Here is a 25,604-nt window from a genome sequence, read left to right on the forward strand (position 1 = left end):
CTTCATCCAGCACTACTACGGAAAGAGATTTTCCACACGAATCCAACGGTGTCTGAAAAATTGTGAAGTTTGCAAAACTAAGGAAGTTACAGCAATTGCAAACTCACGTTGGTTTTTTTTGAATTTTTTGGATATTAATTATGCGATTTTGAAGCAATACTCTAAAGTTTTCAAGGAAATAGTCCAGCACCATTACAGAAAGGGGTTTTCCTGATGGACGAATCCAACGGTGTCCTCAGAATTTTGAAATTGGCAAAACTAACAATGTTACAGCAATTTCAAACTCACCTCGATTTTTTTTACCATTTTTCCAATATAAATTATGCGATTTTGAGCTTGTTTTTTGAAGAAAAAACATGGGAGTTGCACTAATCCGATTTTTTGCAATAATCTACAATACTGTATACTCAACTCGAAAAATTTTTTCGCATCAAAAATTGAAAAATTTCATAAGGGGTTAGGCTTTGCTAAAAAAAATGCAAAAAAAATAAAATGTGAAATTTCACGTAATTTTGTTTATTGTTCGAATCGTTTTCGAATTTCGAACTGCGGAATGCTGGAAAATGATCGAAATTCGAAAAAATAAAGGAGTTACAGCGTTTTTGACCTTGAAAATGACCTTGAATTTTTACGCCAAAATAGATTTGGTTTTTGCGATATTTTTCATAGAAAACTTTACAATATTCCTTCATCCCGCACCCCTACGGAAAGAGATTTTCCCCACGAATCCAAAAATTGTGAGGTTTGCAAAACTAAGGAAGTTACAGCAATTGCAAACTCACGTTGGTTTTTTTTGAATTTTTTGGATATTAATTATGCGATTTTGAAGCAATACTCTAAAGTTTTCAAGGAAATAGGAAAGAGTATTGCTTCGTCCAGCGCCATTACAGAAAGGGATTTTCCTGACGAATCCAACGGTGTCCTCAGAATTTTGAAATTCGCAAAACTAACAATGTTACAGCAATTTCAAACTCACCTCGATTTTTTTACCCTTTATCCAATATTAATTATGCGATTTTGAGCTTGTTTTTTGAAGAAAAAACATGGGAGTTGCACTAATCCGATTTTTTTGCAATAATCTACAATACTGTATACTCAACTCGAAAAATTTTTTCGCATCAAAAATTGAAAAATTTCATAAGGGGTTAGCCTTTGCTAAAAAAAATGCAAAAAAAATAAAATGTGAAATTTCACGTAATTTTGTGTTAGAAGTCTTAAAAAACACTTCATGCTTAATTTCAGCCAAATCGGATGAAAATTGTGCCCTCTAGTGGCTCAAAAAGTCAAGATCTAAGATCGGTTTATAGGGCAGCTTTTTCAAGTAATGGACCGATTTGAACCATACTCAAGAAGACAAGATCCAAGATTGGTATATATGGCAGCTATATCAAAACATGCACCGATTTGATCTATACTTGGCCCAGTAGTTGGAAGTCATTATAAAACACTTCAATTATAGCCAATTCGGATGAGAATTGTGCCCTCTAGTGGCTCAAGAAGTCAAGACCCAAGATCGGTTTATATGGCAGCTTTTTCAGGTAATGGACCGATTTGAACCATACTAAGCCTAGTTGTTGGAAGTCATAATAAAAAACACTTTATGCAAAATTTCAGCAAAATCGGATGAGAATTGCTTCCTCTAGTGGCTTAAGAAGTCAAGATCCAAGATCGGTTTATATGGCAGCTATATCAAAACATAGGCCGATATGGCCCATTTACAATCCCAACCTACCTACACTGATAAGAAGGCCTACACTGATAAGAAGTTCTTGTGCACAATTTCAAGCGTCTAGCTTTACTCCTTCGAAAGTAAGCGTGCCAGACGACAGACAGACGGACGGACAGACATGTCTAGATCGACTTAAAATGTCATGACGATCAAGAATATATATACTTTATGGGGTCTTAGATGAAAATTTGGAGGTGTTCCAAACAGAATGACGAAATTAGTATAACCCCATCCTATGGTGGAGAGTATGAAAATGGTGACTGTCAATATTTCCGTAGCTCTTAACTCATGGAAATTGTATTAGCTGGGTCAATCACAGTGGTTCATATAGCAATTGTGTTCAAAAAAAGTTGATCCAAGCCTAATGTACTTCTGGCCGACAGATTTCGATTCTGAACTTCTGTAAGGTGCGACGTAGAACTTAGAGAGAAGCTTTACATAGTTGAAATACTCACATCGATGTCGATAGCGGCAATGAGATATAGTAAATGATATAGTTTTTTCTTCTGTTATGTATTTTCTTATGCTATGAAGATCGATCCCATTTTTCCAAACTATTCTAGTGCCAGTGTTTCGCATAAATAATCATTGGCGGACTTTTGTTCAGGGCCGAGATTGTGTTGCTGCTTTGTTTTCGCTCGCTCTGCCAGCACAAGTGAACATGATAGTAGGGGTGCTGCCTTTTCCGGTACCATACGAAGAACAACCCGTTTCCAGGTGCTTCTTATGGTCTCCACTTTCAACGCTAGATGCCTTTTCAACATTGGCCAATCTTCCTGTTCAGAGCACCTCAACAAATGTGTTAAGGCTAAACACAGTTGTTCCTGTAAGTTGTCTCGATGATTGTATTCATGAAAATTATCCAAATTATGTGACTGCTCTATAGCCTCCAATATTGAGGACCAAAACTTTTCGAAATAATTGCCAAAGTGTTGCCTCTCAGCGATGTTGGTTATGGCAGAAGTTGCATTTATTCGCACTTTAAAGTTGGCATGATGCACTATGACATGGCACAAGGCTGGATAAAGGGTACTTTGCCAATCTATTAGTTCGGTTATGGTGAATATGACTGGATTTCGCATAACATTGCTGATGGCATAACAGCTGTTCCATTTTACCTTAGCATTGCCCGATGATCTTATACAATCGCTTAGTTTGCAAATTGCACGCTCAAATAATTCCCTCCAATTCAGGTGAGTATTTTCCAATTGTAGATGTTCCTTCCTTAGCAGGCGCAAAAGATTGCCCAAAGTGCGTACAGCATTACAACGAACTTTATCATTATCACTGCAGGCCATTGTAGAAGCCTTGATCATTCGATATAACAATTCGTCGGATACACGCTTCTGATTGTCCTTAGAATCTATGGATTTGCCCACTAGCGCATCACTTATGTTACCCAAAGCCCAGAAGGTCTTGATACGTACAAGCAAGTTGGCATCTGTTACCAGGCGCAGTGCCAGATCTGCGGTATTCTCCACAAACACAAAATCACTACGCAACGATGGATAGAGGACATAAACGGCTAAAGCTCTGACAGCTGCTGCACGTAGAATGGGTTCTTCGCTGCTATCTGAGCTTACACCTGAAAGAAAGCTAAGCAGTGCCAACTGCAGGGAATGTGAACAATTTTCAAACATTACAACACCAATGTTTGATAGAGCATCGCATAAGGTAATTCTAACAGTACTGGTCTCTTCACTATCCCTTCGTATGTGTTGCATTATAATGGGTAGAATATCAGTCCAGAACTTGCCAAAACTTTTTGTTTCAAGTGAGGAAGTGGCCAAGCCATTTTCTAGCACGTAGCGACTTATTTGAAAAGCGCAACTGTCAATGCATCTTGCCGCATATAGACGAACTTCAGGCAAAGTGTTGGCTATGACATGTTGCAATGCTGCAGAAACTTCTGGCAAATGCGATTTAAGCATAGCAAAGTGTGAGCTCATAGCTATTAACACCTGTATACTTTCAATGCGCACAGATTGTGGCACAATGAGAGAGTCGTGATCTTTTAAATTGAATAAGACCCGAAGTAGTAACCACGAATTATCGTTTGAAGTACGTTTTTCACTGTCCGCACTGGGGGGTTTCTCTTCTTTTGGTTTTTTTAGAACTTCCTCCTCAGCATCTGATTCCACAAATTCCTCATCATTGATTATATCCAATTCTTCCTCACCCAAAGCATGTGTGTTATTCTTGGCCGTTTGTCTGCCACTCTGAGGTTGCGGTAAGCCCAAGGCCTCAGCAATTTCAGGAGTGGCTTCAGCTGAAGGCACTAGAAACTCCAGCACCATCAATGAGGAAACTTGAATTGCAGCATCACGATGGTATATCAAGGGCTTGACATGCTTTACAAAACCATTCACAAAGCCCTTATCGAATTTTTGAAAGGGTGTGGCTTGAACCAATACTGCCAAACATTTCAGAGACTGTGTCAATACTGGCAGTGAAGATTCTCGGGTAAGTATGGTGCTGAGAGCTTGATAAATGGCAACCACTGTAAAGCCCAAATTAACAGAAAACGGTATAAATGTTACGGGACAACGTTTGGTGTTGATTTCTGCTTGGCATAAAAATCCTTTGGATCCATATAAAAGCTGTGCACAAACTTGTAGAGCTGAACAACGACATCGCATATTTGGATCATGCTGGGCAATGTATAAAAGATTATCTGGTGATTCAGCTGTAATAAAGTAAAAAATATATGAATTAAGCTTTAAAAAAAATGGTTTTTATATTCAATGGGAAAAACAAATACAAAAAAATGATACTGGGTGAAATGATTTTTGGAGACCCGTGTTGCTATTGGATTTGGTATGTTATGCATTCTAATATATTTACCTGCCGTTCCACTGGGAAACAAAACATGCCAATAGCCATAAACATATCTTCGCTCCAATGTTTTGACAATGGCTTCGATAATGGCAATGGATGCTAATCGTATTTTTGCCATTCTATTCCTCTCAAAGAGAACACGATTCCCTGAATTCTCTAGTTCTGAGGCTTCCGAGTCACTGGTTCTTATATCCATGGATAAAAGAGTTACCTTTCTCTCGGGACTTCCACTGGTCACATTTCTTTCCGCTGTATTGGATTTTAAACGAGGCTTGCGTGTTTTTGGAGTTTTACCTCCACAATTGCGAGTTTTCTCGGAACTCATGCTATTTTCAAAATCCTCTGCAGAATCATATAATGCTTGCTGTGACATATAAACCTTTTGAGGCATTATTGGAAACTCCTTGATGTTATCCAGGCCAAAATGCAAATAAGATCTTGCAAAACCCAATAGTTCGGAGACATTCTGCTTCACCAGTTCAGGGTTTAGGCTTATAATCCTTTGTATGGCTTGCAATGTATGAAGTGCAAATACTGGCAGCATATCCGAATCAATTTTTGGCCTTGATTCACTGGCATTAAAAAATAAATTCAAAAATTTCTTAAGTATATCATCACAAACTTGTTCCTGCTCCTGGGATAATGGGGAACAGCATAGAATGCCAAGGCATATATCAATACAACGAACTGCATTCACTAGCACATCAATAGAACTCTCCCATGCCACATACTGAAGTAAACCATTATTGCCAGAGCCAATAATATCAATGAAATATCTGTCGACATTCATGGGATGCTTTGCAAATAAACCACACAAGGTATTTAATATTTTTATGAGCGTTTCTGGCTTTTGGCATTCCTCCAAGTTTTTTCTTAACAATTGTAGAACCACATCGAATTGCGTTTCATTCAAGGTGGGCAGTTTATTTTGCTCCCAAAGGTGTGTCATACAAATGACCACACTCACACTCTCGTCCGGAAGTAATGCGTTCAAATCATTAGCAAGCAGCTGGATGATTTCATCAACAATTCTAAACTGCTGCGATCTGTTTTCACAACCATATTTGTCCACATGTTGTATTAGTTTAGAAATCTCAACCAGATCCTTATTTCCTTGCCGGCAACAAAGCAGGTGTTCCAAAACTAGATCCCTAAAATTGGGTATTGAGTTAGTTTAAAGACTTGCGATATGATATATGGGGGACATATTGACATATTACTTTCTAAAATTTATACAAATTTTAAATATTTTGGGTCACATTAAATCATATTGCCAAAAAGTCCAAATCCATTCCATGTTTTGATATAAAAACATAAAAGATATTAAATAAATTGTATATTACTCACATAGTTTCACCAGTCTCTTGAGAGGTATTTTTTGGTTTGTTTTGATTTTTCCCTTTCATCATTCACAATGAATGGATATCGATTCATTGTGAATGATGAAATTGATAACCTCGCAACGCCGCGAGATTATCAATTCCTATGAATGGCGGTTGCTGTTATTAGATGTGTTTTATTTTACTACTATATAGTGCAGTGCAATGAAATTTGAAATTTAGATTTACGACATCGTAATGACGGTTGATCGTTTGGCTTAACCTTATTCAGTAAATCCTGGGGCCCAATTCTCGCGTCCGCAATCGACTTACTACGATCAATTTCGCATTTTTTGGATTATGACATCCGTTATCGATTAATTCTATTCGAAATTCGCAAAGCAAGTTATCAAATTATTTATATAAAAAAACATGACCAAACCAAAAGTTGTATCATTTAAGCACTTAATTTAAGACAGCAGGATATTTTTCAAGGAAAATGTTATGGCTTTATCCAATTGAACTTTGGATGCTGTTCTCCTTGTGCTCGCCCGAAAAAACAAACATCAAACAAGCACCGTTGGCTGTGCTACAGGCGACATAATCCACATATTTTTTCTCCTCTTTCACATAAAACAGCAATTTATGGCGTAAAAACAGTAACATATCGCTAAAAAAAAACAATTGCATATTGTGAAGAACGTGTTTCATTTATTTTTTTGTACTAATAACTTTTTTAAACTACCACCATTTGCTTTGTTTACCTTTGAGATGGCAAAATATGTTCGGCGTGTGGATTTTTCTTCCCCGAAATCGATAACTTTTTGACAAATTACGATCATAAGCCATGATCAAATTTGTACTAACGGAATTAATCTTCGAACAAAAACTCGCTAGATAGCGGGATGCGAGAATTAGGACGATGGATGACAACAATCTATTTATAAAATTATTTTACGTATTAATTTAAAGTTTTTGTTTATTATTAAATATTGAATAATTTACATGGTTTTTCACGTTATTAGATAATTATTTGTCATTTCTATACGACGAAATTTTGTTAACAAAAAAGTTAGTATTAGCAATACAATGTACATAACTAAAGACTTTTTTCATTTTAAATAGATTTATATATACTAGTGCATATATATAGATAGATAGTTGATGGAATTCATTCTAAAACAACGCGTTGTTAATTCAAATATACATATGTAAGTATGTATGTATGTTTGTTTAGTTTTTATGTTAATAAAATTTCTAATAGTAGTTTAGAATGATTATTTCGATAAAATTAAAAATTAAAATTTATGAGTTCAAATACTTCTAAAGGGAAACTTTCATATAGAAAATGTTGGTGATAATAAATGGTTCTCTTAGCGAATTATATACAGGAAAGTTCATTTTTATATTATAAACCAATATTTTGCTTTTTCTCTATCTCTCTCTCTCTCTCTTTTGAATAAAACATAATAATAATTGAATATAAAATCTTGTGCAAACTACGGATTTCATTTTGTCGTTGAATAAATAAAAAAAGTTGGTTTTATAAAAACTCGAGCGCAATTATTGGTGTTCTTGTTGACGATCTTTCATCATTTTTAAAAGAGCCTGATTTCCGGAACCTCTTGTTCGTTTTCTATCTGGTTCATCTGCTGGGTCCATTAAGGCAAAGGGTAGATTACGTTTTCCATTGCTGTTAATGATGGCATTTATCTTCTCTAGATCCTGAAATAGATTAAAAAAAAAATGGGTTACAAAAGAATTCAGGTTTTAGGCGGATAGTGGAATGCTTCATACGGAGTAGCTGCAGCGGTATCGAGCAGAGAGTTTCAATGAGAGCCCCTGCGGCACCGACTCTTACAAAAATGTTGACTGCCTATGATGCTCGATATGACAAGTCGGGTTATTGGCGCCTTTAAATAATCAATGGCCACCCTGTTTCCCCGGCGATCGGTCGAGCTTGCTCACCTACAGGAGCTTGACGTGTATCGCCACCTCCACATGAAAATGTGGCTACAACAACAACAACAACGAGTTCACTTATGTAAAATCGGTGCGGCGAGTGATAGCATGTGTAGGTCATGCGGAAAATATGATGAGACGTTGGAGCATTTAATATGTCATTGCCCGGCTTTCGAGGCTAACAGATACCGGGACTTAGCTGGGGACACTGTACCATTTATGAACCAACTTAAGGGCGTGACATGGAAAAGAATTAAGGATTTTGTAAGTAGCACGGAATTCCGTCCGTCCGTTTGTCGAAATCCCAATAGAGGTCGAACGTGCAAAGCTAGCCGCTTGACATTTTTCACAGATACTTAATATCGATGTAGGTTGTTGGCTATTGCAAATGGGCAATATCGGTTCAGATCTAGATATAGCTCCCATATAAACCGATCATACGATTTGACTTCTTGAGCCCCTGGAAGCCACAATTTTTATCCGATTTGGCTGAAATTTTGCATGTAGTGTTCTGTTATCACTTCTAACAACTGTGTTGCATGCGGTCCAAATCGGTAAAGAATCTGATATAGCTGCCATATAAACCGATCTCCCGATTTGACTTCTTGAGCCCCTGGAAGCCGCAATTTTCGTCCGATTTGATTGAAGTTTGGCACGTTGTGTTCCGTTATGTCTTCCAACAACTGTGCCAAGTACGATTCAAATCGTTCTATAACCTGATATAGCTCCCATATAAACCGATCTCCCGATTTAACTTTTTGGGCCCCTCGAATCCATAATTTTTGTCCGATTTTGGCTGAAATTTGCACATAGTGTTCTGTTTTGACTTCCAACAACTGTGCCAAGTACGGCCCGAATCCGTCTATAACCTAATATAGCTCCCATACCAATCTCCCGATTTGACTTCCAGAGCCCCTGGAAGCCGCAATTATTGTCCGATTGGGCTGAAATTTTGCATGCGATGTTATGTTACGACTTCCAACAACTGTGCCAAAATCAGTCTATAACCTGATATACCTCCCACGTAAAACGGTCTTTCGACCATCCTTGTTCGGTTCCTAGAAGCTTTAATTTTTGCTGGTTTGACAGAAGTTTGGTATGTAGAATAACCTGATATACCTCCCACGTAAAACGGTCTTTCGACCATCCTTGTTTGGTTCCTAGAAGCTTTAATTTTTGCTGGTTTGACAGAAGTTTGGTATGTAGAAAAAAATTATGCCCTACAAATAAATTTATTTTGAATAAATTTTAAGGAGAATCCATGGTGGTGGGTTCCCAAGATTCGCTTTCACTTGCTTAGTATTTAGAGCGCACAACAAGCCGATTACTGGCTTAGGTGTATATCCATTGTCGCATGGGGCGGATTAATATCCGTACCCTCTTTTCAACCTAACCTAATATTGTTGAAAAAGCTTTGAGGAATTCAAGGAAAAGAATATAGAAATTATGCTTTCCCCCACTGTCAATAAGAAGGAGCGCTAAACTTTAAATACTCATTTCTATAAAGCCTTGTAAGAACTTTTTGATTTTAGACCCATTGTATCTTGGGCAAATTTTCTAAGAATTTTTCGCAGATTCCGATTTTGTTAACCGCTTTGTGGATTTATAAATTGTCCCACCCTTATATGTATATATTCACCTTGCCAGGACTGCGACAAATTTCAAATATTAGTTGATTGGGCGAGGCCGTGTATTTGTCCAATTCGTTTTTGTCCAAAGCATGAACAAAAAAGTAGTGATTTCCCGAGAGTTGTTGTGGAAATGTTTGCTTTTCAGTTGGATGTGGCGATAAAAGCAAAACATTATCCTAGAAAACAAAACGAAAACACAAGCATGAATAAACATACATACATTTTTTTTTATACACATGATTTTCCACTTACCGAATTCTCTGGTTTCTTTTTGCTGAAATTCCAAGCGTATGGTGTCATCTTTTGCATATAAATTTCGTTGTAAAACATTATGATGTCTCCCACTTCTGCTGATAGGTTTTAATTGGTTTTATTAACAATTTTAACATTAGCTAATCGGCTTCTTTACTTACTTATATCATCTTCATCTGCCTTAATTAGGACTTCCCTGTAAATGCTGCTTGTAGCCTGTGGCTGTTTTCTATAGAACTTCATTATGTCTCTAAAAAGTTTATCACTTACTTCGCCAACCTGAATGGGGAAAAAAACAAAACATAGACCATCTGTGATTAGGGAGGTTTAAAACTAAATGTATCCAACTATTACAATTTAATAGTTCTTAAAAACATTAAATTCTAATTTGTATCCTTAAAACCATTCCCCACTCTATATGGACCGGAAAAGCCCCCAATCTGTGAGGTTTCCTTCTAGTCTGCCACTTCAGGACGTTACAGTAGTCCAGAATGACGGGGAACTAATCGTCCGACAAGTGTCAAGAAAAGAAACAAGCAAAAACTTGCAAAGCTCGGTCGGGCCGAATCTTGGGAACCACCATGAATTCTGCTTAAAATGTCCATAAATTAACTTAGTTGAGGGGCATATGTGTACTTAACATACCAAATGTGTGCCCAAAAAAAGTCAAAAATTGAAGCTTGTCAGCGGCAGTAAAAAAAACTAGTCGGGAGATCGGTTTATATGGGTGCTATATCAGGTCATAGAACGATTTTGACAATTAATTACCATTGATGTTGAAAGTTACAATAAAGCACAAAATTTCACCCAAATTGGATAACAAGTGCGGCTTCCAGGATCTGTTGATGTCAAATCGGGAGATCGGTTTATAAGGGTGCTTTGTTTATCAGAGGCCCAATTACCGCATACGTGAACGAGCAAAACATAGAGCTGGCAAACTATCGATAATCGCAACATTCGATATTTTCAATACTTTTAATAATAAATACCGATAGTATCGATACTATCGTTAATTTCCCATCACCTATATTTTAAACGAAAATGGGAAATACAAATCTGGAAATCGATTTATATAGATGCAATATCAATGCAAAGACCAAATAAAACCAAGGTTAATAAAGTCAGTTGGAAGTGATGAGCGAAATCATTGTAAAAAATATTAGTCTAATCGGATAAAAATTGCGCCCTCTATAGGCGCAATGTATCTTAAAGGATACATTCAGTGTTGGATTGCTTATTTTTGTTTTGCAAAAAAAATTTTACTTTTGCGATAATATCTATCGGAAAAATATCAATCGATATTCAGTCAAAAAATGAAATATCGATAGTGCCATTGATTTTTTGACAGCTCTATTAAAACAGCTGCCGAATTACCGCATACGTGACCGAGTGCGCTTTCGTATCGAATGAAATTTGATTCCGCCACAGGATATTCGCCGTCCTGCCGACTCTTTCGCTGTCCCACAATGTTGCATGCGCATTCGTCGTTCACTTCCTTAACTCGGACCGTATCCAGCGCCATGTCAATTTATGGATGTTGTAATGACCAGTCGGCAATCCGACCAGTCTGCAATCCGAGGTTATGCTCCCTCAGCCCCAAAATAAGTGACGTCCGGTCCCGGGAGATACTCATCCAAGGGGCCATGGCAACCTAAAGTTGCACTTTTTGTACAATTAACGTAGAAAGAGTCTACCCAAACAAAATGCTCGCCCGGCGAAAGGTTTATTAATTCGGTATTAATTCTTGGCTAGGCCACTGCCTGCTTCCACACCACATCTTGATGGGCCGGCACCCAACAAGGACTGAAGGACTTTGCCATTGCTCTTTGCATCTCCCAACCAGTCTTGACCTCATAAAGCCCGATGTCTTCATCTCCTTCGCCAAATATTTTTTACTGAATGATTCTACACCCGATGATTCCCTTATTCCCAGGAACTCAATGAAGTCCCCCGCCCCGATGCCCTTAACCATTTTCGGCCATCCGTGTAAACAGGGTCAAGAGAAAAGCGGAGTACCTTCAGCCCAGAGCGCCAGTCTTGACCTCATAAAGCCCGATGTCTTTATCTCCTCAGCCAAATATTTTTTACTAAAAGATTCTACAACCGATGATTCCCTTATTCCCAGGAATTCAGTGAAGTCCCCCACACCGGTGCCCCTACCCATTTTCGACCATCCGTGCAAACAGGGTCAAGAGAAAAGCGGAATACCTTCAGCCCAGAGTGCCTTTCCTGGAGGCTGCATCTGCCGGAACGTAATTAAACCAGAACAACTCTAGTTGCCGGGGGAGGTCAATTTTTAATTTAATAAATAAATTACAAATTAAAAATTAAATTAAATTAAAAATTGACCTCCCCCTCCAATTTTTCTGGAATTACCATCGGGTATTGTGCGGCTGCGGACCGTAGGCCCTCTGCCTCCTAGACCCGAACATGATGGCAACTGACTGGAGAGATAGAGAGAGAAACAAACTTGGGGGCTATCCCCTCCAGATGCAAAATTGACCTCCCCCTCCAATTTTTCTGGGATTACCATCGGATATTGTGCGGCTGCAGACCGTAGGCCCTATGCCTCCTAGACCCGAACATGATGGCAACTGACTGGAGAGATAGAGAGAGAATCAAACTTGGGGGCTATCCCCTCCAGATGCACCCATTCTCGACGCCCTCCCGGACCAACTCACCACACTGGTGTTTTTATACCCTACACCACTAATATGTTACAATGTATTATAACTTAGTGCATTTGTTTGTAACACCCAGAGAGAAGATAAGTATACCGACTCAGAATCACTTTCTGATTCGATTAAGCTATGTCCATCTGTCTGTCTGTCCGTCTGTCCATGTTAATTTGTGTACAAAGTACAGATCGCAGTTTTCATCCCATCGTCTTTAAATTTGGTACAGGCATCGGTTCAGATTTAGATATAGCACCCATATATATGTTTGTCCGATTTGCAGTAATATTGCAATAAATTTGCCTTTTGTTAAGCGAAAGTTGGCGGGAAGTATTTTCAAATGACTCTTGACATTACTGGTAAATTTCATGCAATTCGGAATCAGATTTAGATAAAGATCTTATATATATATGTTCATTCGATTTTGAGAAATATTGCAAGAAAGCGCTGATTTTTTATTAACCGATTCTTGCGAATTTCATAGAAATCTGCCCATATTTAGATATAGCTGTCATATATGTATATTGGCAGATTTTCACCCCAAGAGCCACTGCAAGCGTATTGATTGACCAATCGACGACTACCAAATTATTTGAGAAGTTTGCTCGAAATCGTTTCAAAATTAGATATAGCTCTCGTAAATATGTTCGTCAGATTTTGGGTAATTTGCAATAATGTTGTCATTTGTCAATCATAGTCATTAAAGTTTGAACATTACCGCCGGGGTCCACTAAAATTGGTTCAGAATTGGATAAAGCTCCCACATTGTACTTACAGGGTAGGTGTAGTGTATTATACAGTCGGCACCGCCGGACTTTTGCCCTGCCTTACTGGTTATTAAATAAGTACGTTTCATTGGCGCACCCTGTATAGATAGACGATGTACACCACACAAAGTAAATTAATTTTGAGTCATCCCTGGCGGTCTTTTCAGTAAATAGCTTTGTATTTATATGTTTTAAAAACCTACCAATTTTGGTAGGAACCTACCAAAAACGGCAACACTGATCACAAATACTTATAAACAAACAATGTGTCAAAGCTGTGGTTAGAGTAATTGTTATTAGACTATAGGTTGGTGTGGGGTTATTTTTAAAATTTTCCCAGAAGATATTGTTCACTTACCTTTATATATAAATATATTGCACACATAAAAATTTGATCTAAATGTCTGTCTTGCATCAATTCGGTTCTCTTCGTTATGGAATATTCAAATAGAGTCCATATTTTAAGCACCATCTCATCCCCAAGATCCAGTTCTCTGCATAATTCTTTTATGCGCAGCCAGGCAAGTGTATAAAACTGTAAAATAAATTTTATGTTAAAAAAATGATATTGCATCTGTTTATTTTTTTTTTTATCAATACACATACCTTTCTGAGAAATAATTTCAAGGGTTTAGAGCGCTTAGGAGCAATTGCTTGTCTACTGACATCATTATTTTTGTTAATGATTTGGGATGTAGCACTCTCTACAAGTATTGAAAAAAAAACTCAAATTAATTTTATGTTTTTGGTCTTTTTCTCTAACTTAGTCTATAACTTAGTTTTAAAATTACCTTTGGGCGTATTAAAGAGATCTCTTCTTACAGATTCATTGACTACAGGTGTAGATGCGGCACTGAACGTATCAAACGCAGAGTTCATTGGTGATTGTACTATTTGGACAAAAAAAAAGCAAAGCAAAGATTTAGCAAAGCTTTCAAGTGTTATTAAAAATCAAAGAAAGGGCGAAACTTAAGTTTTGTAGCTTAAAAATAAAACTGAAATTTTTTTATCTGCTTTGTTCTGGTTTATAAATTCGCAGTGCAGGTTTATAAGAACAGTAAAATTTTACAACACATAATTTTGAAGAAAAATTGAGTCTTTTTTTAAATTGACGCGTTGCTGATGTTTAGGATATTGTGAGGAAGAGTATTCGTTAGAATTTAGGGATGCCACCGTAGCGCAGAGGTCCGATGTAGCATGTCCGCCTATGATGCTGAACGCCTGGGTTCGAATCCGGACGAGACCATCAGAAAAAATTTTTAGCGGGGGGTTTCCCCTCCTATTGCTGGCAACATTTGTGAGCTACTATGCCATGTAAAACTTCTTTCCAAAGAGGTGCCGCACTGCGGCACGCCGTTCGGATTCGGCTATAAAAAGGAGGCCCCTTATCATTGAGCTTAAAACTTGAATCGGACTGCACTCATTGATATGTGAGAAGTTTGCCCCTGTTTCTTGGTGTTTCGAACCCAGGTGTTCAGCGTCTGCGCTACGGTGGCCTCTACTGGTAATTAGAATTTAATTAAAAAGATGAGTAAAATAAGATAGAAGGTAAAGAACAAATATTCTAATGAATCTTTGGTCAATGTTATCAAGACCAATAGCATTCGACTTGACTGATCTAAGACAATGTAAAACTTCGTCGTGCGATACACATCTAAACTCAAAACTGCAATCAAAATTTGTGCTTTCCCAAAGCCTATCAGTGTCTAGGTAACAAAATCTCCATTCTATTCATTTATATCACCTTGGATTTCCAATGCCGATATCGTTTATAGCCCTTCACTTGATTTTCGTGTCTAACAGCGAATAATTTTTGGGTGAATAATATCGTAAATTTGCATCACTAATGAGTGCATTAACTTTATTTCTTGCCGTGCGGAATTCCTCATGAAGTTCAGGCGTTTTAAAACGTTTCCACCTGGAGTAGGCCTGGTCCCTGTTACGAATAAAATTCCTAATAGTGGAATTAAACCAAGGCTTAGTATCCGATTTCTTCATCTTAGCCGGAATGGGGACTGTTGCATCATAGATTCGTCCAATGTTATCTTGAAGAAAGCTACATTTCTCATCGATAGATATAAGACCATATATCCCATTCCAATAGACTTCCTGAATCCTTTCATCTAAAGCAGAATAGTCAAAATTGTTGAAGTCGCGGTACGAAAAGTTCTCCATTGTCTTTGACACAGTGAAATTGTAAGTCAGATAAATCAAATCATGTCTTGAGAAACAAGGGACAGACGATATTTGGTCATAGAGCGAAATATTAGAACACATCCTTTGATATCCTTTTATTTGCCCATTACTATATACAAATTTGTAGCATATGAATATCGAACAATTATATGGCAGTGTTGCTACACATTCGATGCGTGCATTCTTAGACCGAACTGTGGGATGATTTCTTAAATTTCTCAACATTTATTTTGTAACTTACATTGCGGTTCAGAACAATCGCTATTGTTAACTTTAACTTCCGACCATGTTGGTAGCGGCATAGGCTCCTTTTTAATCAACTCCCAGAGTGGCGAAGACTTTTTCCACGCCAAATTATCCAAACACATTTCCTCTATTAGATTAAGATGCTTAATCAATTCCCGGTTTAGTATGCCATTGTGACTTCTGACTATAATTTCGATAAGTTTGTAAAATTCGAAAGCAGTAATACTGAAACATTCCAAAATCCAGGGAAACTTCAGAGGTGAATCGTAGGCATCAAGAACTATTTCAACACTGCATGCAATTAGTGTAGTATTGATGCTATCACTTTTTTGTAGTATTATATTGAGATCGATGTGCCTATTGGTTACTTCGGATTGTAGAATTTTGTCCATTAAATAGTAATACAATGATTTTGCTAGTTGAAATTTGTTCACAGACTCTTCCTTGTTGGGGAACTTGTTGTAGAATATCTTAGACATAACTGTGACTTGGTCTTGCATTTTCTTCATAACCTCTTCACTTGTAGATTTCCTAATAAATAGATTTTATGTTTGTATGGTTATGGAAATCAAGTTATAATATATATTGGGTTGCCCAAAAAGTAATTGCGGATTTTTTAGAAGAAAGTAAATGCATTTTTAATAAAACTTAGAATGAACTTTAATCAAATATACTTTTTTTAAACTTTTTTTCTAAAGCAAGCTAAAAGTAACAGCTGTTAACTGACAGAAGAAAGAATGCAATCACAAGCTGTGAAAAAATTTGTCAACGCCGACTATATGAAAAATCCGCAATTACTTTTAGGGCAACCCAATATATGAGCTTAACCTTTACCTTATAAAATCTGTGTAATCGGTTATATTGGAAATTTCACGTAATTTCTTGACATTGTTTGTAGCATTTGCCACCGGATCTAAGATGCCATCTTTGCTGGGCAGGCTTTCTTTCCTAGTATATGGTGTATTGGGCATCAATGACTTTATATCCTAAAATAGTTGCTTATAAATACATATGCTGCGACAAATATGGATCAAAAACACCAACTTACGGATTGTAAATCAATTTTTATGCCAGATGACTCATCTGTTGGGCAAATGCATTCAAAAATCAATAATGGCAATTAGCTATATATAACAACGTGAGCGAGCTTACGTGAACTATTAATCTTGCGATAATCCAACAAAATTCGTTCATCTAATTCGCCCATATTCAATACATAGAGTTCGTAGGCGCCTTTCAAAGACCTCAAATTACGTTCAAAATTGGCATTGGACACCAAAGTATCTTCGCTGCCACACAGAGTCTATAATTTAAACATAACATAGTCTAGTATAATGATCACCTATAGAGAATTTGAAAAAAGAACCTACATTAGAGTCGAGGAAATCCTGTATGTTCCTTTTGAATGTTTCCTTCATATTTATGGCATCATGTGGTGAAGCATTCGTCATATTACACAGTGGCTCAATAATGCAATAGTCTTTCAAAATTCGAGCATCAAAATCTGGTTGTCCCCACTTGGGTGGCACGCCCACAAACTTTGGATTAATGAGATCGGGATTTTCGCTTAGTACATTTCTATAAATTAGGTCAATACACCAGATTAAAAGATGGAATGACATTACAATGTCAGTCACTTGGTTCTGATTTTTGGCACAGAGGTATAGGTACCAACTTATTTTAAATAATTTTCCATATGGGCATTTAGCAGTCCTGCAAATAAATAAAAATAAAACTTTTACATTAAAAATAGAAAAAATTAAATTAAAAATTTCCAAAAACTAAAACGAAACAATTTAAAATTTTGGTAAAATTTTATTTCCATAAAAAATTACACATCCGATTTCTTTAGGACTGCGAAGATATCATCCACATATTTTGTTATTATCTTTGTTTTGGCTATTTACTCCATTGCGTTGTCAAGTAGGTCCTTAGTAGGTGTAGGTGTTTAGAATTAAAATTGATACGTCATCCGGAAGCGGTGGATTTTTGGTACCAATCAACTTACAGTACGTTATTTTGTCTATGTACCATACGGTCAAGGTATGGTAGTTTGATTTCTAGTTCCTCCTCTTTAGCGACCTGTATTTGTCAGTGGTAAGCATTTAGAGCTTTTAAAGTTTGGTCCACATCCGATTTCCTTACGACTGGGAAGATTTCATCCACATATTTCGTAAACTTTATCCTTATATTTGAAGTATCTTGTGTCCTTGATACAAAATGAAATTATTTCCTTTAAAATGTTGCATGGTATACGGTTATGTTTTCCATTTCTCCCAATTTTCTCTCAATCATTGCACCGGGGTGTTCGGAAATAATGAAACCGCATAAAATGAAATTAAAATGTCATCTCATTTTAAAGCTTCCGATTTTTGTCCTGAAGTCTACTGCGTGCTTTATGTTTTATTTAGAATTCGCGGTTGTTTGTTCCAATATATTTACCACGTATTTCCATATGTTATAGGATGGGGAATTAACATTTGAACCAAGGCGTATTTATTAGGTGTCCGCATCAACCCAGCTGATAGACCTTGATATGTCAATTCATTTTTGAATTCGCCTTACAAAAACAAAAAACATCAAAATAAATATTTTTTAAATAGATTTCTGTGTTTACCGGTGTTATGATTCTTAAACTTAGTTTATATGATGGCTTCCAACAACCTTAATCGCTTTAAGCTTAACTCAGGGTACTTGGGTCCCTTGTGTCGACCTTAAAAAGATTGAAAAAGCGCAGAAGAACCCAGATTAGATTTACCTCAGTACAATGTCAGACAGTAGAATGAAAAAGCCAACATGCATGACAAAACGGCGGCCCGGCGGGCTGGAGAGATTCCTCTAATCTGCCATTTAAGGCTTTAGTTGTCAAGAATGGCAAAAGAACTAGGTTAGGTTAGGTTGAAAAGAGGGTGCAGATATTAATCCGCCCCATGCCACTATGGACATACACCTAAGCCAGTAATCGGCTTGTTGTGCGCTCTAAACACTATAAAGTAACCTCTAAAAAGAAAATTTTAAGTTTGGAATTCCGGCACATATTCTGCATAACTACCCCGGAGTCTTATGTGGTCCATAATTATGTCGAATGACATATTGACGTACTTCTTGCTTCCTCTTAGGTTAGGTCCACTATAGACATACACCTAAGCCAGTAATCGCCTTGTTGCCCGCTCTAAAAACTGTAAAGTAACCATGCTACTTACAAAATCCTTAATTGTTTTCAATACCACTCCCCTAAGTTGGTTCATGTCTGATATTGTGTCTCCACCTAAGTACCGGTATCTGTTGGACGCGAAAGCCGGGCAATGATAAAGGAAATGCTCCAACGTCTCATCATCTTCCCCGGCAAAAGGACTAAGTGCCTGAAGATAATTTTGACCTAAAAAAAGGTTTTCGTTTAGCCATAATCCTAAACCTAACCCCGCAATTTCTGGGCAATGCCACAATAAATGCTCAGCCGTCTTTAACTCATCCTTATCCCTACAAATCAAATGTAAGTCGGTCATGTGTCCATCAAAGTCCTGAAATTGCAAAGAGTGTGGTAGCTTCATCCCTGAATACACCAAATTGCTTCAAATTGGTGAATAGCACAAACTTTATCTTTCGGAGAATACATCAAGCCCATCGGTCAATCTTGTCACACGGCCACACACCATAATGACAACATCAACCTCGGGGCCAACATATTTCAACTGTCCTCTTCAAATGACCGGAAAATCCCATGAATATCCAAGAGCTTCAAAAAGTCATACAAAACCCCTCCTTGTGGTGATTGAGCTCTAGTTAAAATCTTCCCATTTGAGACCTTTGCTAGCAGCTTCACTTGATAGCTATCTACCGCTAAAATAACCTAGTGAAAACAATGCCTTCTCGATGGTTATATGGGTTAAGCCTTTGGATCTAATGGGAGTTTTGTATATTTTTAAATTTGTTTTTTCTTGCTTGCCACTTCTAAACTTCTTGATCTGATTGGTCTAAATAAATTTTCCGAAAATTTTAAATGTCTATCTCTTGATCTTCTCGGCTCTCAACCGTCTGTACACCTGTTAGAGTGAGGCTTATTTTTATTTCTCTTTCTAATCTATTTCTTTTTCAACTCGAAATTAATAGTCGAATATTTCATTTATAATGATTTTCTCTGACTGGGATTTGAAGCCATGGATGTGGATTATGTTTAATTGCACTTTTTTTACAGTGCACTTAGATTTTTCATATATTGTATGGAAATTAATATATATTTTATGAAACAAGTCATTGGCATTGCTTGATCCATTTAGTTGTAAGTACCAGTCTGTATCTTTTATTAATTGGTCCACTTTAGATGTGTCAATATTGACTTTAGCTTCACCTTGTGTTTTTTTTATTTGATACTCTTTACGATTCTCTTGTTTGATTCATGCATCCACATATATCGTAATGTTCAGCGATTTTTGTTTTTATTACTGCAGCATCCACTCGCTCTCTTTTCCTGATGCATCTTATGAATAAGTGATCTATTCAGGTTTTGGTATTGGTGTTTAGTCTTCTCTTGTTGGGAGTATTCCAGGGTTTGTTGCGCTTTCTCTTTAATAAATCAATATTTAAGTCGCCAGTAACTCTCAGGTCATTTTTGTTGTTTACATTGCTATGGGCTTCATCCAACTCTTTCAAAAAATGCTTTATGCTTAAATTCGGTGGGGGATAAATAGCTATAATTGTTATGTTTGTGTTAAACATGCTCATGTCTATTCTTAATACATCAGCCAAATTCATTTGCACATTTGCATTGCAATGCAATGCCACAACCTCTTCCTTGTCTATTGAAAAAAGAGGAACTGAAACCATAAATTTTGTACAGTGCATTCTCATCGCGCGTAATATTTACTTCTGCTAAAATTTTAATCCGTGTTATAATCATAATATATCTTTAATATAAGTCATGAGCGTATTATAATGTTTTCGTTGTGATCGTATGTTTATGTGCAAAATATTAATAGAATAATTCATTAGTTAATGTTTTATTTCACAAAAATTATTTAATGTATCATATGTATAGTTCATACCTTATATTTTTCATTTTATTCCGTTTTCTTTTTTTTATCAATGTTTATTTAGAAATTGTTTCCTTGCGATATTGCTTTTATTCCCATGTCTTATTTCTATAGGAAATTTTGTCAAAATTTCATTTCTATAGGAAATTTTGTCAAAATTTCATTTCCATAGGAAATTTTGTCAAAATTTCATTTCTATAGGAAATTTTGTCAAAATTTCATTTCTATAGGAAATTTTGTCAAAATTTCATTTCTATAGGAAATTTTGTCAAAATTTCATTTCTATAGGAAATTTTGTCAAAATTTCATTTCTATAGGAAATTTTGTCAAAATTTCATTTCTATAGGAAATTTTGTCAAAATTTCATTTCTATAGGAAATTTTGTCAAAATTTCATTTCTATAGGAAATTTTGTCAAAATTTCATTTCTATAGGAAATTTTGTCAAAATTTCATTTCTATAGGAAATTTTGTCAAAATTTCATTTCTATAGGAAATTTTTTCAAAATTTCATTTCTATAGGAAATTTTGTCAAAATTTCATTTCTATAGGAAATTTTGTCAAAATTTCATTTCCATAGGAAATTTTGTCAAAATTTCATTTCTATAGGAAATTTTGTCAAAATTTCATTTCTATAGGAAATTTTGTCAAAATTTCATTTCTATAGGAAATTTTGTCAAAATTTCATTTCTATAGGAAATTTTGTCAAAATTTCATTTCTATAGGAAATTTTGTCAAAATTTCATTTCTATAGGAAATTTTGTCAAAATTTCATTTCTATAGGAAATTTTGTCAAAATCTCATTTCCAAAGGAAATTTTGTCAAAATTTCATTTCTATAGGAAATTTTGTCAAAATTTCATTTCTATAGGAAATTTTCTCAAAATTTCATTTCTATAGGAAATTTTGTCAAAATTTCATTTCTATAGGAAATTTTGTCAAAATTTCATTTCTATAGGAAATTTTGTCAAAATTTCATTTCTATAGGAAATTTTGTCAAAATTTCATTTCTATAGGAAATTTTGTCAAAATTTCATTTCTATAGGAAATTTTGTCAAAATTTCATTTCTATAGGAAATTTTTTCAAATTTTCATTTCTATAGGAAATTTTGTCAAAATTTCATTTCTATAGGAAATTTTGTCAAAATTTCATTTCCATAGGAAATTTTGTCAAAATTTCATTTCTATAGGAAATTTTGTCAAAATTTCATTTCTATAGGAAATTTTGTCAAAATTTCATTTCTATAGGAAATTTTGTCAAAATTTCATTTCTATAGGAAATTTTGTCAAAATTTCATTTCTATAGGAAATTTTGTCAAAATTTCATTTCTAAAGGAAATTTTGTCAAAATTTAATTTCTATAGGAAATTTTGTCAAAATTTCATTTCTATAGGAAATTTTGTCAAAATCTCATTTCCAAAGGAAATTTTGTCAAAATTTCATTTCTATAGGAAATTTTGTCAAAATTTCATTTCTATAGGAAATTTTCTCAAAATTTCATTTCTATAGGAAATTTTGTCAAAATTTCATTTCTATAGGAAATTTTTTCAAAATTTCATTTCTATAGGAAATTTTGTCAAAATTTCATTTCTATAGGAAATTTTGTCAAAATTTCATTTCCATAGGAAATTTTGTCAAAATTTTATTTCCATAGGAAATTTTGTCAAAATTTCATTTCTATAGGAAATTTTGTCAAAATTTCATTTCTATAGGAAATTTTGTCAAAATTTCATTTCTATAGGAAATTTTGTCAAAATTTCATTTCTATAGGAAATTTTGTCAAAATTTCATTTCTATAGGAAATTTTGTCAAAATTTCATTTCTATAGGAAATTTTGTCAAAATTTCATTTCTATAGGAAATTTTGTCAAAATTTCATTTCTATAGGAAATTTTGTCAAAATTTCATTTCTATAGGAAATTTTGTCAAAATTTCATTTCTATAGGAAATTTTGTCAAAATTTCATTTCTATAGGAAATTTTGTCAAAATTTCATTTCTATAGGAAATTTTGTCAAAATTTCATTTCTATAGGAAATTTTGTCAAAATTTCATTTCTATAGGAAATTTTGTCAAAATTTCATTTCTATAGGAAATTTTGTCAAAATTTCATTTCTATAGGTAATTTTGTCAAAATTTCATTTCTATAGGAAATTTTGTCAAAATTTCATTTCTATAGGAAATTTTGTCAAAATTTCATTTCTATAGGAAATTTTGTCAAAATTTCATTTAGGCCTGAACCATATGATGCTTGATGTTTAGGTTACCTTTATAGTGCTAAAGCTCTAGCTCTCAGGGCGGCGGTTGCCTATCCCTCAAAAAGTTGTGTTGTTGATGCAGTAGTTACATATTTGCATATGGCGGTAGCAATCCTCGCGAATTTCCTATAGGTGAACAACGTCGTTCCCGACCACTGGCCATTGGTTATTCAAAGGCGCCAATAACTCGCCTTGTCATATAAAATATCATATCCAATCAGTATTTAAGCAAGAGCCGGTGCCTCTTGGCTTCTACCTAAGAATCTGCACCGGATAACAATGATTGTTTGTGTGAGCAATTGCAGATACTCCGTATACCTAAGGAACATTCAACTATTTGCTACCTTTGAAGGCGCTGGATAGCACTTAGTTACTCTGGTGAGCTAACCACACAGATTGAAGCTTTAGTTCCCACCTGTGTGGTGTTTATAGTTACTCTTGGTGCCCCCCAATATGCTGGTTTGGATGGTTGCTGCAATAACATATACAACTACATAGTAAACAAGTTTTCGATTATTCGTGGTAGAATTTACATATCGAATGCCAATCCCAGAGGACCTTAAGACATTTGGCAATAACCCTTATTACGTAACTAATAACCATTTGGAATAGTTTTAGTGTGTATTTGAAGCAAGTAATGGTACACATATTTTTTAAAAATTTACTCACCTGAATTTGGAATTTTTCTTCTCATTGGGTGGTGGAACAAAAAGTTGCTCAAATATATCGGTATAACGCATAAAAACATTCGAAGTTATGCTGTAACTACGTTCCATTTTATTGATTTGATTCAGAAACTGCTCGGGTAGTTTTGCCATTTCACACCATTTCCTCATCTTTGAGGTAAATTCATAAATGCTGAAAAAAATACATACGCAAATAAATTGGGTGTAAAAATTTTTTTAATTCCCTAATAACACAGCCTACATACCTCATATTGCAATTTCTTAGCAATTTAACCACGGATATGCAGTTGCCCAAAACAACATCGTTTTTACCACCTCCCACAGTTGGAGTATATGAACCACGGCAAGCAGCATATAGAGCACAACAAAACCAATGTAATTTGTCTCCCTGATGATTTAATGTGAACATTTGAACAGTTTCGCTTTGTTGTCATATCATATCTTCCTACTTACCTCTAGGGAACAACTCTGAGATATTTCTAGGTACTTGTTCCATGACAACTCTTCCGTCTCCCTGTCCATGTTAAGTTCGCGGCACAATTCCTCATATCTAGCACGTATAGCTTCGGTTTCATCTTCGCGAGATTGGGTCATTATGATAGTCAAAACGTTTACTATAGGGTCTGTTGAATTAAATATATACACTAGCAAGGTCTTCACAGTCCAAATGTATTGTTGCTACACATTTAAAAAGGAACAAAGCCACTAGCACTAGCGTTGTTAACTTTATTTCTTAGTAGACTTGCCAATAATGACAAATTTTTGTCTTTGTCGACTCAGAAAAACACAAATATAGTCTCCCCCCAACCGATATGAAAGAAAATAAATGTCAAAGAAAAAAGCAAAAAAGGCGGGAATGTCATAGGGATCTATTAATCGACTAATCGATTAATCGACTTTTTGTGTGAAATAGTCAAAGTCGACTTTTATTGGCTAAAAAAGTCGAATAATCGACTCTGAATCGACTCGAAATAAGTAAAAAAAAATTGAAAAACGTCGAAAAAGTAAAAAAAACATAAAAATTAGAAAAGTCGGAAAATCAAAAATAGTTGAAAAGTCGATGCGGATTTAATTACAAGTCGATTTTTGCCGATTTTTTTAACAATGGTTGCAATAGTTACAAAAGTGATCTTTACGAAGAAAAATAATGAAAATAACTCAAAATGGAGCGTTTTAAAAAAGAAAGTAAAAAAAAACCCAAAACGCCACCCAAAAACCAAAGTGAATCTATCTAGACAATATGTGATTCAATATAAGGTATTAGAGTAAACAACGAATCTGATTATAATTGACAGTCTTTAAAAGCTCACAAAATTTGTTTTGCGAATTAGGGCATACATGGCACAGATGTTAAGTCATAATACAATTAAAACAAGTAAAAACGTAGTAAGTTTGGACGAGCCAATTTTTGCATACACCGCACCACGAACAAATTTTTTATCCTATTGTTTCTACTATATTCATAGTTGTATCCAAATACGGGCCGATTTGCATCATACAATATTTGGTTTAGATGCCCAGAAATCTAATACCAGTCCCAGCGGTTATAAAATTCGCCCTACCCAGCCAGACCTATTCGACTCAGACCCAGATCACTGTGAACGCACCCCATCTTAGTCGCAGAGTTCCTGGGTCTTAACACTCAACAGAATCAAACAGACTAAAGATAGAACACAAACTGCTACAACAACAGCCATATTTATTGCGACACTTATTAGCGAAAAAATTAATCATATAAATTTATATTAAGGAATGCGGTGACATCTATTGACAAAATAGTTGGTTTTTATACTCATTTATATTTAGCAGTGCTGCATAGTATCACACAACAAGATCTTTGTTACCTCTCTTGTTATAGACATGAAATTGAGAAATATATTACCATAATCCTCAAAACAAACACACTGAAAAAAATGTTTCCATAAATTAATCTACAAAAAATCAACCGTGGTAATCAACAACGCGTTAAATAAATAGCAACCCCATATCATCAAATATTCAAATCACCCTTTATTTGTAGA

The 25,604-nt window shown here is 35.4% G+C and overlaps 2 protein-coding genes across 3 annotated transcripts; both read right to left on the reverse strand.

The window, feature by feature from the left end:
• Window positions 1–2,223: 2,223 nt before the first annotated feature.
• LOC106084545 (HEAT repeat-containing protein 6) lies at window positions 2,224–5,975 on the reverse strand. The gene is made up of 3 exons (XM_013248299.2): window positions 5,915–5,975; window positions 4,574–5,718; window positions 2,224–4,415 (listed from the first exon to the last, which is right to left on the reverse strand). The coding sequence occupies exons 1-3, from the start codon at window positions 5,971–5,973 to the stop codon at window positions 2,284–2,286; spliced, it is 3,336 nt and encodes a 1,111-aa protein (XP_013103753.2). The 5' UTR covers window positions 5,974–5,975; the 3' UTR covers window positions 2,224–2,283.
• Window positions 5,976–6,575: 600 nt separating this feature from the next.
• Window positions 6,576–24,404, reverse strand: LOC106084546 (retinoblastoma family protein). Of its 2 annotated transcripts, none has more exons than XM_059368000.1 (15): window positions 24,037–24,404; window positions 23,829–23,971; window positions 23,567–23,755; window positions 16,986–17,328; window positions 16,768–16,918; window positions 16,664–16,698; window positions 16,450–16,601; window positions 15,611–16,146; window positions 13,965–14,063; window positions 13,780–13,877; window positions 13,532–13,708; window positions 9,893–10,010; window positions 9,732–9,826; window positions 9,488–9,655; window positions 6,576–7,611 (listed from the first exon to the last, which is right to left on the reverse strand). In XM_059368000.1, the coding sequence occupies exons 1-15, from the start codon at window positions 24,175–24,177 to the stop codon at window positions 7,450–7,452; spliced, it is 2,607 nt and encodes an 868-aa protein (XP_059223983.1). In that variant the 5' UTR covers window positions 24,178–24,404; the 3' UTR covers window positions 6,576–7,449. The 2 variants fall into 2 exon arrangements, with proteins under 2 accessions (XP_059223983.1, XP_013103754.2); XM_013248300.2 differs by having other exon boundaries at window positions 9,732–9,829.
• Window positions 24,405–25,604: the final 1,200 nt, after the last annotated feature.

This window comes from Stomoxys calcitrans, chromosome 4 (assembly GCF_963082655.1).
Source record: "Stomoxys calcitrans chromosome 4, idStoCalc2.1, whole genome shotgun sequence".
In the NCBI taxonomy this organism is placed as follows: Eukaryota; Metazoa; Arthropoda; class Insecta; order Diptera; family Muscidae; genus Stomoxys; species Stomoxys calcitrans.

Coding starts and splice junctions, on each gene's coding strand:
- LOC106084545 (XM_013248299.2), bottom strand. CDS start 5,973: ATGAAAGGGAAAAATCAAAACAAACCAAAAAATACCTCTCAAGAGACT. Junction 5,719..5,914: donor CAAGAGACTGGTGAAACTAT/GTGAGTAATATA, acceptor ACCCAATTTTAG/GGATCTAGTTTTGGAACACC. Junction 4,416..4,573: donor GTTTCCCAGTGGAACGGCAG/GTAAATATATTA, acceptor ACTTTATTACAG/CTGAATCACCAGATAATCTT.
- LOC106084546 (XM_013248300.2), bottom strand. CDS start 24,177: ATGACCCAATCTCGCGAAGATGAAACCGAAGCTATACGTGCTAGATAT. Junction 23,972..24,036: donor CTCAGAGTTGTTCCCTAGAG/GTAAGTAGGAAG, acceptor TTAAATCATCAG/GGAGACAAATTACATTGGTT. Junction 9,656..9,731: donor AAAAGAAACCAGAGAATTCG/GTAAGTGGAAAA, acceptor TTTGTTTTCTAG/GATAATGTTTTGCTTTTATC.